Source organism: Arvicola amphibius, chromosome 4, assembly GCF_903992535.2.
Source record: "Arvicola amphibius chromosome 4, mArvAmp1.2, whole genome shotgun sequence".
NCBI classification, from domain to species: Eukaryota; Metazoa; Chordata; class Mammalia; order Rodentia; family Cricetidae; genus Arvicola; species Arvicola amphibius.
In genome coordinates this window covers 154,694,811-154,707,328 of record NC_052050.1, presented here as the reverse complement: position 1 = coordinate 154,707,328, position 12,518 = coordinate 154,694,811, and the positions used below count along the sequence as shown (strand labels likewise).

The 12,518-nt window shown below is 47.4% G+C and overlaps 1 protein-coding gene across 1 annotated transcript in view; it reads right to left on the bottom strand.

The window, feature by feature from the left end:
* Positions 1-278: 278 nt before the first annotated feature.
* Tubgcp3 (tubulin gamma complex associated protein 3) overlaps positions 279-12,518 on the bottom strand; it is a 61,286-nt gene continuing 49,046 nt past the window's right edge. The window contains exons 18-22 of the mRNA XM_038326375.2: positions 10,597-10,685; positions 10,370-10,501; positions 6,332-6,472; positions 2,047-2,163; positions 279-1,332 (exon numbers count right to left, since the gene is read on the bottom strand). Coding sequence (XP_038182303.1) covers positions 1,174-1,332; positions 2,047-2,163; positions 6,332-6,472; positions 10,370-10,501; positions 10,597-10,685 — 638 coding nt within the window. The 3' untranslated portion in view covers positions 279-1,173. The remainder of the gene's footprint in view (positions 1,333-2,046; positions 2,164-6,331; positions 6,473-10,369; positions 10,502-10,596; positions 10,686-12,518) is intronic.

Here is a 12,518-nt window from a genome sequence, read left to right as displayed (position 1 = left end):
CTCCTGGCCATCACCGTGGATTCACCTCTGTGACGCCAGGACTCCCCAGTACCCTAGAACTTTAAACAGGGCAGGGTGAGCCGTCCGCTGGTGGAGGGACCAGTGCATAGCGACGCTCGCTTGCTCTCTCGAGATCTGCACTCCAAGTGGTCTATGAGTTTCACAAATTAAACCTATCGTGCACTGTGACACAGTCAATCAAATTCCAGCAGCTCCAGCTCACAAACCCAGCAAGCAGACAGTTTTTCCAGGCTACCCAAGAAAACACACAAAACATCTGAAAGATAATGGTTTTTAATTCTCTAAGTTCTCACTTATGCAACATAAAAAAGGCATAATTATGTGACCGGATAGGACATTTTTACAAAAAAACAGTTCCCTTCATCATCTGGTCAGTAGTATATAAATATTTACAATGAAAAAATAGGCAAGGAGAAGGGAAACCTCCAATATCCAATTTTTTTCTTTCCGACACTTATCACAATTTGAAAATAAAATGATTCCGCCTTGCTTGACTGGCACCCACGCTGCTCAGCTGGTGGCCTGTACAGCTGGGCGCTGCCAGCCGAGCCACCCTTGCTTCACATGGCCCTGTTCTTTTGTACTGCTTTACAGGTTATCTGAAATAGCAAACTAAATATAAAAATGTAAACTTTGGAAGAGAAAGTAAGAACAAGTGTGTAAGGGCGATGCTTGGGTATCGATGTCCTTATGCAGGCTAGTGTTTCATTTCAAACACTAAAACCAAAGTAAAACATGTATGTATTTTCTTAGAGACACGTTGCAACTTAGTGTGATCATGGTAACAAAACTGTCTCTACAGAGGATGCTAAAAAATAGCAGACGTTACTGTTAGTTTAGGAACACACCACTGTCCTAGGTTTTCTGTTTTGGCAAGAAACAGTTTGTTGTTTTTTTAAAGTGACAAATATAAATTACGTGATGGAAATAAGATGCTCCCACACATCACAGCGTCCTTCAACTACGAAGACTACGTTGTAGGTGAGCAGCCTGCTGAACTCAGCCACATTACACTCAGGTCCAGAGGGTCACGAGACTTCTTCCAGCAGACATAGTGCTGAAGCATGTGGCCTGCGTGCAGACGGGCACCTGCAGCTCCAGCTGCCTGGAGGGTCTGGGCTTCAGTGGGCAGCTAATAACCCTGCAACAGTCTCACGTGTGGGAACTGCGTCGCCCCCTACCGACCAGAGAAACCCGGAGCCTGGGTTCTCTGGCTTTGTAATGTTCATTGAAGTCCAACCTGAAGCTGAGAAACCGGAGACTTTCATCAGAGCTGGTCGTCAGCAACACCAGAAACTGCTGCACAACACCCTAGGATGGAAACCGCAGAAGAGTCAGTTGGAACACCTTGTCCAGTAGGCCCTCCCAGTGCTACTGCACCAACAAGCCTCTAGCAGGAATGCTCCCAGCAGGAGCCACTTTTGGTACAGTTAGACAGGCAATGCACACATTCTGTGCAAGAGGCCTGGCCGCCTGACATCCCCTCTGCATTCACACCACAGGAATAAGGCCAGTCACAGATGCTAAGGCATCTTATTCTGCGGTGAGCATAGAGCTCAGGGTTCCACAGGTCAGCTCTCGCATCTTACTGGCTTACAAATGCATGCTGGATCATCACTCTACAGGGGGACAGATTCAAGCTCGAAACCACTACTGGGGCTGCACACCAGTGTGACAGGCAGCCTTCCTGTAGGACACAAGGTCTGTCAGATGCTGATGTAGCAAAGTCCCTGTGAGTAGTCATAGCTTAGATCTCTCAACAAGCCCACTCTGCCTGCACCTTCCAAGGCAACGACACTCAGTGCAGTCACTCTGAAGAGCATGGGAAGTCACAGGTTCCCAGTGCCAATCTCCCGTCAAGGCTTTCATCTGAGCTGGACAGCGGATGAATCCTCAGGGGGAGCAGCAGCTCCCGAGGCACACCACCCTGAATGCTGGTCCTGTGACAAGGACGAGCTAGATCTCCATCATCTGAAAGCAAGCGCAGCCATGGAAGAGGGCGCCGTGGCTTGTACTTATACGCACCTGGTAGAAGTGCGCCAGTATTCGCAGCTGTGAACACATTTTTGGTATGGAGTCCTGGAATTCTCGGATCCTCCTGTTCTCCTCCTCTTCCTCTGCCGCCGTCACTCCCCACTGGCCCTGGACAATTAGAAGCAGCCAGTTCAACTGCTGGATGCCTCCTGATGTGACACCAACAGCACCACACGCTGAGCACATCACTGTGAGACCCACTCCCACTCTGTGCGCCATGGGAGAGGTGGCCCTGTGTCCGTCCATGGTCCCTCATTCAGACAGTAGGCTAAGGAGAACAGTCAGCTCTGAGTGCTGGCACTCCTGACTCCAGGGGGAGCTCCTCTCGCAGTTTCCCTTGGACTAAGGTGTCTCCCTAGAGACACAACCATCTACTCTTATTGTAAAAGGTAATTTTCAGCCACACATGCATGGTAGTCCACACCTGTAATCCCACCTGAGGCAAGAGAACGGTTAAGCTGGAGGCCAGACTGTGTTGTACACTGTGAGACCATATCCCATCTCTTCCCCCAGGAAACGGTAGACTTGACTGAACATATGTCCAGCCAGCCTGTGTGGGAGTTACCCAAGTTCTCTTCATCAGCACACATGGTAAATTCCATTCACTGCATTTTCTCATCGGAACCTTTGCATTCCTGGCAGACATCCTGGTCTTAAGAAACTGTTCATTTGCCAGGCGGTGGTGGCGCACGCCTTTAATCCCAGCACTCGGGAGACAGAGGCAGACAGATCTCTGTGAGTTCGAGGCCAGCCTGGTCTACAAGAGCTAGTTCCAGGACAGCTCCAAAGCCACAGAGAAACTCTGTCTCGAAAAAAAAAAAAGAAAAAAAGAAACTGTTCATTTTGCTAAGGCTTCTCATTTGCATTTTATGTGGTTTGCCCTTTGATATTCAGAACTCAGGCTTGTTCCTTCTGAGTCACATCGGCCTCAGGTGCCTCAAACAGCCTGGCAATGGAACTGTGGCTAGGCAGGGTGGTAGCTTTTCCAGCAGGGCCGACTGTACTCTCAACAGTTTTCTTCCCCTTTAGTGAACGGAAACAAATCCTGCTGGGCACAGACAGAGGAGCAGGATTTGGTATTAGCACTGTTGGATTTGAGGTTTGGGTTTGATTTCCTTGCCCTTGATTGTTTCATTTAGAATAAAGTGGAAATAGAGTTTATTCTATTCCATTATATGCTGGACGCATGTGAGCTGTTTCTGATCTATAGGAGTCCACAGGACAGTCACTGAACGTCTACGGCACGGGGACTTTAAAATGGGACTGTGTTTTACATTAGGAGAGTAGCACGAGACTTTAGGGACAAGGGACAGAGGTGTACTGACTAATTTATGTCAGCCTGACACAGCTACAGTGATCTGAGAGAAGGGGCCCTGAGAAAATGTCTCCATGAGACCGTGCTGTAATCAAACCTGTGGTGCATTTTCTTAGTTAGCAGCTGATGGGGGAGGGCCTGGCCCATCGTGGGTGGTGCCACCCCTGGGCTGCTGGTCCTGGATTCTCTAAGAAAGCAGGCTGAACAAGTTATGGAAGGCAAGTAAGTAAGCAGCACTCCTTCATGACCTCTGCAACAGCTTCTGCCTCCAGTTTCCTGCCTGCTTGAGTTCCTGCCCTGACTTCCTTCAGTGATGGACTCCAACGTGGAAGTGTAAACCAAATAAACCCTTTCCTCTCCGACTTACTTTTGGTCACAATGTTTCATTACAGCAATAGAAACCCTAACTAAGACAGAAGAGTGTGGCTTAAGAGTAATGTATTCATGTGTCAAGTAGACAAAGCAGGAAGTTGTAATGACTAATGTCATTACAACTTCCTGCTTTGTCTACTTGACATGATACAGCTCCTCAAACGTCTTCCACTGTATTATGGAGCCTGAATTGTGAACGGAAACAAACCCTCTCTCCCCTAGGCTGCTTCATCAGGATACTTTGTTACAGTTGGAAGAACATCAGCATAGGGGACTGGCTCTGCCAGCCTTGCTAGATACCAAGAATTCAAGAAAGTCAAGTTGTCAATAAGCATTCCTTATCGAAATGTGCACATTACATTTATTTTTAATGGTATTTATTTTAAACGTTCATCCCAACTGCCACTGAGAGAAAGAAAACTGACTGCTGCAGATTAATTTTTTTCTAGACAGCTGGACAAACTCACTCATTCATTCCAGTAATTCACCTCAGGGTTATCTTGGATTTGGTGTCAACCACTTCTGCAAAAGAAGCTGCTTTCTCTGCCCTACTTCCCTGCCATGCTCACCCTCGGGACCGTCAGTGCCTAGTCTCATTCTCACCTCGAAGCCCTCAGAGTTCACAAATGGACAGATCTGCCACACAGATCTTTAATCAGACTTTACTTGGGATTAATTATTTTTCTTTTATTTTGCAAAAGTGAGTTATCGTAATTTTATTAGACCAATACAGAGCTCTGTATTCTTGGAATGATCTCAAACATTCTGTGACATACTTTCCATTTCCATCAACTAATAAAAATTATGGAGCGTCACATCCAGGTTCTACTACACAGAGAGCAGCAGAAATGAAGCCAGTTAATCCACACTGAGATGACACTCCATAGTTCAGGACAGCATGATTCTGAACGTTCTCGCCTAGTGGGACAGACTCTCAGGGAAGTAATAGAATCCCAGAATCTCACGGAACATGGGTGTGTACAGAAGTGTGGGAGTCACAGACAGCAGGAAGTATGCTAATGCTAGAATCCAGGAGTGTCAATGTGTAAAATGTAGTTTTTAAAACTAAAAGAAGTAAAAGCCCTTCAATCCTAAATTTGAATTGGAAATATCATAATAACAGAAGGGTTTTGAGAAGAAATGTGGGAAGAGAGTAGGGAGGAGCCATGAATTGCAGAAGGAAGGACCTCTGGGACTGTTCCACCTAACAGCGACATGACAGAACGCGGAAGCCAACCTCCGCAGCAAGGCACTCAAGATGCTGAAACCCTTTCAGGAGCCAATCCCACCTCTCACAGATCCAGTGGACCACATCTGAGTGACTGTTGGATTTAAATTACTTTTGCAGGCAGTTTCAGCATCACAGCTCTCCCTACATGATCAAGTGTCTCTGAAACACACCCAATAGGCCTGCACTTACTATCTGCCCGTGGCCCTTCTGTGGCTGAGAGCTGACATCTGGGGAGACCACCACTTGCACACATGCTATTATCAGAATGATAAGTCTTTTTTTCTTTGTTTGATTTTTGGGTTGTTGTTTTTTTTTTTTTTTTTTTTTGAGACAGGGTCTTACTATACAGCCCTGGCTGTTCTGAAACTCACTCTGTAGACCAGGCTGGCCTTGAATTCAGAGATCCACCTGCCTCTACCTCCTGAGTGGTGGGATGAAAGGTGTGTGCTACCACGCCTGTCTGGACCAGTAAACTCTTAAAGGCTGATTTCAGTGTGATGTGACACAGTCAACAGCTTTCCAGAGGGTGGGTTCGGAAGGGAGCTGGCCAGCAGGACTGAAGCTGACTGATGTTGGGTAAGTGCTATGTCCACCACCTGTGAAAACCAGACACTGAGGCCACAGTATCATGATGACTTTACAAGTCAAGCCATGACAACTCTACCAACGGCACAGAGATGGCTAAGGTGGAATCCTGTGTCTGCCAGTCACATACAGGCTGCTTGGCATGGGTCAGATTATGTATGTGCAAATGTCATGGCTCTTCAGAATTACCCACAAACCACTGCAGCCAGAAGATAACCCAGCAGCACCAAAGGACACATGCTCCTGCTTCCAAACTCTACCGCACCTCGGTGCCTGTGACATGGCTGCCAGGCCCCTCACGTGGGCTTTCCAGGAACAAAACCCAAAAGTAAAATCAACCTAACTGCCAACTAAACAACCTGTCTTTTATTACCCAAGACAAGCACCTCGAAAGAGCAGACAGTCCAGGCCAGGAAGAATAAGAAACCCTAGCACCAGCCTGACTTGTGTGATGGATCCTCCTCATTCTCGGCCACTGGGAACACACAGAAATGCCCTAAGGAAACCTAGCTCATGTGTCAGTAAACAGGTCAGGTGCCTGATCACTCAGCTTCAAGTCAGTGACACAGCACCAGGCTGACTCTGGAGATAACAGTACAGATAAGGTCAAGTTTGGACACTGGGACATCACTTAATTTGACAGCAGTTAGAACTTCCCCTAACTCAGAGCAGACTACAGACCACCTCAGTGCAGGCGGAGATTTCAGCAGAAAAGCTGTTGCTGCCACCCATGGTGACTGGCCAACAGCAAAAGCATGAGTATCATACCATACCTCGATTTCACGCTGTTTCTTTTTCTCTTCAAACTGTAGCCGCCTCTGTAATTCTTCCAGAGCGGCTCTGTACATTGCATCTTGGGCATTTTGAAGTTCAATAATTTGATCAAACACAGCTCTGAGTTGATTTAAAAGTACCTGAAAAGACATGGCATTTTTAAACGAGCGGAACCTCCACATGCCCGCGAGGTGTTTCTACTTAAAGATATGACACTAGAGCTTTGTCCTCTCTAATCCTGAGACACTGGTCCCCAGGATAACCTGCTGGAGGAGTCTGGGTCATGAGGCCTCCACCCTGCCAAAGCGTCAGTGCTGTCACAGGGGCTCCTGGATTCCTGCAGGACTGAACTGACTTGAGAATGGACTGTTGAACGGAACATCTACTGCACAAAGTGTGAACACACTAAATACCACATGTGCACTTTCAGTGTGTCTAGATGCATGCACACATCTCCAAAGCCAGGACTATACCAACAGAAAAATGGACCAGATCCTCCTAGTCCTTGCTTTAGTGTCTTAGTTACTATTCTATTGCTGTGATAGGACATCATGACTAAGGCAGTTCATAAAGAAAGCGTTTAATTGGGCCTCTGCCTACAGTTTCTGAAGGTCAGTCCAAGATCACGGTGGGAAGCAGACAGGTATGGCACTGGAGCAGTACCTGAAAGCTTTATATCCTGATCCGCGGGCAGCAGGCAAAGAGACACTGGGCCTTGCTGTGGGATAATGCTTTTGTACACTGTAAATATTTGTCACTCATATTGATTTAATAAAAACACTGACTGGCCAGTAGCCAGGCAGGAAGTATAGGTGGGGTGACCAGACAGGAAGTATAGACAGGGTGACCAGACTAGGAAAATTCTGGGAAGAGGAAAGATGGGAGACACAGTCACCAGTCAGACTCAAAGGAAGCAAGATGAGAATGCCTTACTGAGAAAAGGTACGAGGCTGTGAGGCTAGACAGAGACAAGAATTATGGGTTAATTTAAGTTATAAGAGCAAGTTAATAATAAGCCTGAGCAAAAAGGCCAAACAGTTTATAATTAATATAAATCCCTGTGTGTTTCTTTGGAACTGAACAGTTGCAGGACTGGGTGGGACAGAAACTTACATCAACAGAATCTGGCACAGGTTTTTGAAACCCCAAAGCTCAGCCCCAGTGACACAGCTCCTCCAACAAAGCCACACCTCCTCGTCCTTGCCAAACAGTTCTACTAACTGGGGACTAAGCATACAAACATATGAGCAATCCTCATTCAAACTATCACACTTTGGAAGACGTACTCCAGCCTGCTGGAGAGAAGCAGATGTCCCACTCTCATTCCACAGTTAATGAAGCTACCCCCACTGCCCATCTCTGGGTCCAGCACTGCATCCTGCTGAGATGTCGGCAGCACCCCTGAGAGCTGAGCTAACTGTGGAGTGGAACAGAACCGGAGCCCTTCCTGAGCAAACCAACCCGAGAACAGACACTGAAAATGCACAGCAGTGCAGAGAGCCAGAAGGACCTGATCAGGTGACGCCATTCCTGACAGGCAGCTATGTGGCTGGTGCTGACCACAGGCTCAAACGTCATCCTGTTCTTTGTCAGAATTTTACTTTTATGACAAAATTAGAAAACAAAGAATGGAGATTGGTTCCATTCAAATTCTGATAAGGATGTAGTTCCCTAGTTTGTTTCTCCATTGTAGTCATGTAAAAAAAAAAAAAAAAAAAAAAAGAACCACTTAGTTTTGGAATATTGAGGTCACTAATTGATGCTTCCTTTAAGTGAAGTGTGCAGTGTGGGCACTGGTCTACTCCAGCGATCTGCAACTGCACACTCCAAGCTGCCTCCAGCCTGCACCTTCTCCCTGGGCTGCACAAAGGATAAGACACACATATCTGGACCTCCCGCCCTCCCTACTAGCTCTGTGTATCATGACCACTGACTTTTCCACCAAGGCATAATGAAAGTACCACACTTGAAATTAGTATGTCCACAACAGGTCACCTACTTACTCTGTTTTATATGATACGTTTTTTTCTTAGGAACAAACAATGACAAAATCCCCCAGAGCCAGGTGGATTCCCCTCTGTATGCTATGAATATATTTTATTACCATTGGTTAAAAGAGGCTTCTTTGGCCTATGGCAGGCAGAATATAGCCAGGTGGGAAAACTAAACTGAATGCAGGGAGAAAGAAGGCAGAGTCAGCCAGACACCATGTAGCTGCTCAAGATGCAAGATGTGAGGTAACAAACCAAAAGCCTCATGGTAAAATGCAATATAATACAAATGGGTTAATTTAAGATGTAAGAGTTAGCTAGGAATAGACCTGAGCCATTGGCCAAACAGTATGGTAATACAGTTTTTGTGTTATTATTTGAGTCTTGGTGGCCAGGAAATAAAAGCACAATCTCCATTTACACCTCTAATCTCAGCACACTGGAGGCTGAGGCAGGAGAATCACAAGTCCCAGGCCAGTCTGAGCTACAAAGCAGGACCCTGTTCTAAAGCAAACTAACAACAGCCTATCGTTATATCAAGCACACACAAAGGCACAGCCCCAGGCCTGTTGGAGCCTAAGGCAGGGCTCCTTCCCTAAAGCTGGTTGGGAACCACCCCAAATATCCCTGGGACCACTGCTCTAGAGGCAGGCAGCAGCAGACTCTCTGGACTTTGCTCATACCCACAGCCAGTCTGCAAAGGCAAGAGTTAGGGTGACTCAATTTGTGTCAGGCACTTCCCATCCTCCTATGGCTCAGTCCCCTTGTTAGCACAGCTGCAGAGAGCACACTTAGTAGGGTGCCTCTGTGGGTGTAGTCCTTAGCAATTCCAACATTACATCTGGTGACTTCACACCTGTTTAACCTATGCAAAACAACATGAAACAGTCTGAAAAGGGTAGCACAGACATCTACATGGTTACCATGGTGAATTATATTATTTAATTCCCACAAATTTACATTGTGCCTCTGAAAACAGGAGAGCCTGTCACCGGTTTGGATACTGACTCTGGCCCACGAGTGAGTGCTCCATGTCTATGGCACAGCAGAGAATGTCTGAGGACACCTTCATAACAAACATAGGTGTGACAGACACCCACTGCAATATCAACCTCACAGAGCCTGGACTTAGTGAAAATGCTCAGCAGGACCCCAAACCACTCCAGACGCACATTCATGAGGTACTAAGCATGCTCGAGTATTTTAAGTGCTTCTAATGCCATTATTTCAGTTATGTAGGAAGCAAATTCCACAGAGCAGTGCCTTGGATCACTATTTGTTGTGCACTCATCAACAATTCAGTTTATCCAATACTTTCTGCACCACAGTAGGCTAATGCAGGTGAACAGAACACAGAAGACTTGGTAGGGCACAGGCAGCAGCGCTCCCTGCAGGCCTGGGAGGTCTCAAGCAGTGCACGCTGTAAGGAACGCTCTGGAGGCTTCACCGAGATGCGGGTTCCCTGATTCGCGCTCACGATGTGTTCTTTCTCAATCCAGATCTTTAAAGGAAATCAGAACTCCAGAGCCTTGCTACTCAGCACCTTCCCGAAACAGGGGCCTCTACAAGAAAGGGATTCAGCACAAAGACTTGGGCCAGGGGAGCTCACAGCTCTGCACAGTCTGTTTAAGTTTATGCAGCCACACGCCATTGACTAAAACCCCACTAATCCTAGACTAAGAACATGACACCAGATGGGGTACTCGGTCTAGGGTGTATCTGCATCCTTTGGGGCTTTCATCCACGCCACCACTTGTTTTAATGACCAGAGGCCTCACTGGGTTCTGAAGATCGTCACTCAGGATGAATTCTGCTGTTCCGACATCATCAACGCGCACTGCGGCTCACTGCCGCTGTCACAGCCACATCAGATGGTGGAGTACGCTCTCATTTCACCAATTCTATTACAACTCTGCTCAGAATGGGCCCCGCAAACACCTAGTTTAATAAACCTCTCTTAATTATCGCTGATGCAGCAGTATCTGCCAACTCCCAAGCTGCTGTATTTGACAGCTTCAGCCCTGGTTTGCAGGCGTGAAGACCTACCCTGGAGTCGCTGTCCAGGAGACAGCGGGAGGTGATGGTGTCCAGGAACGCCTCGTGCGCTGCGATGATGTGGTCCAGGTCCTGAGCCTGTTGCACTCTGTTCCAGAGCTCATCCCAGGAGCACTCGAGAACCTAGAGGACAAGAAGAGACTTTGGGAAGGCCTATTCCTCTCAAGGCAGTACCATCATACCCCCAGCCACACTGCCCGGGGCAGGAAGCAGCTTACCTCAAAGGTAATGTAGTACTGCATTTGATGAATGAAGTGGACCATCTCGGAGGCCAGGATGTGACACTGGTGCAGAACCCCGGAGAACTCTGCAAGGGACAGAGCGTCACTGGGGGGGGGGGGGGGGGGGGGGGGGGGAAGGGGCAACGGCAGCACAGACCCTGCCTGTACACTGCCCTCTCATGAAGCCACAAGTCTTATTCCAGACTCCTGAGCAGGAAACAAGCTCTCCACCCACTTCTGTGCTTTAGCTAAAGGACCTGGCTACACAATCCAGGAGAAACATTACTTTACCGAAGATAAGGCCTGAGGAGAAACAGCATGAAACAAGATACAATCATATTTAACAGATAAGTACGAAGCTAGGGAGACGGCTCGGTGGAAGGAGTACTCGCTTTGCAACCATATGGCCATGATTTCAGATCCCCAGTACCCGTGTAAAGGCTGGGCATGGCTGTGCATGCCAGAACTGGAGGGTCAGAGACTAGAAAATCTCAGGGGCTGGCTGAACGACAGCCTAGGGAGAGAGGTGCAAAGTGACCAGGAAGAACCCTAGATGTCCTCTTCTGGTCTCTGTGATTGGCCATGGGCACAGCTAAGTATAAAAGTTTATTTTATAGAAGTGAGCACCGTGCATAAACAGAGCCTTATTTTATGTCTTCTCTGTGACTGGTCCATCCACCACACACGGACTATTTACTTCCCCCTAGTCATCTGGAGACAGGAGAGCTTCAAAGTGGGTAGCCTCAGGTGCTGCCCTAACTCAGTAGGAAGAAAAGGCAGGGACTCCAGCGCTGGCAGCAAGAGGAAGCAGGAGAGGCCTCCCTAGGTTTCAGAGGGAGCAGAGCGGGACTGACTGAGCCTTCATTTTGGATTTCTGACCTTCAGTTGATGCTTTAAGTGACCCAGCTTGTGGTGATGGGTCCTAAAAACAACAGCAGTCCCAACAAAGGAATACTAAGTGACAGGTAAGGGCCACTGTAGGGCTGTGGGTCCTAGAGAGAGCATGACATCAAAGACACAACACACCTCGATGGCTCGAGACCACGTGGCACTGCTGTTCTGATGCAGTGAACATATTTAATCAAGAGAGAAAAGATGGAAATATGACCCCAAGTTTAAAAGAAAATTAAAATTTTTCAACAAATAATTAACGTAGCCCAGTGTATAAATATAAATCAGTGTGTCCATATAGACTGTGCACATGCGTGCAAGTAGTCACATGAGCAGGCAGTGGCGAGCGTGGCCCTAATGAATCTGATGGGGGCTGAGGAAGCACTGAGGAAGCACTGAGGAAGCACTGAGGAAGCACTGAGGAAGCACTGAGGAAGCATTGAGGAAGCACTGAGGAAGCACTGAGGAAGCATTGAGGAAGCACTGAGGAAGCATTAAGGAAGCACTGAGGAAGCATTGAAGAAGCATTAAGGAAGCATTGAGGAAGCACTGAGGAAGCATTGAGGAGCATTGAGGAAGCATTGAGGAAGCACTGAGGAAGCACTGAGCCTCTGGAGTGAGATGGAGAACACAGAAGGCAGATGTTGCCAACGGGCCGCCTGCTGAGGGTTCACTCCAAGGGAGGGCTGGCACTCCTGACACACAGTCACCAACCTGACCCACATGAAGATACACAACCATTTCTTTCATGAGAAAGAAAAAAAAGGTATAAATCCTTGCTATGGGACAATGGTCTTGTACCCTATAAAGATCTGTCACTTGTATTGATTTAATAGAATGCTGATTGGCCAGTAGCCAGGCCGGAAGTACAGGCAGGGTGACCAGAACAGGAGAATTCTGGAAAGCAGAAAGGCTTAATCTGCAATCGTCACCCAGATGCAGAGGATGCAGGATGAGAATGCCTCACTGATAAAAGGTACCAAGCCACATGGCTAACACAGACAAGACTTATGGGTTAATGTAAGATG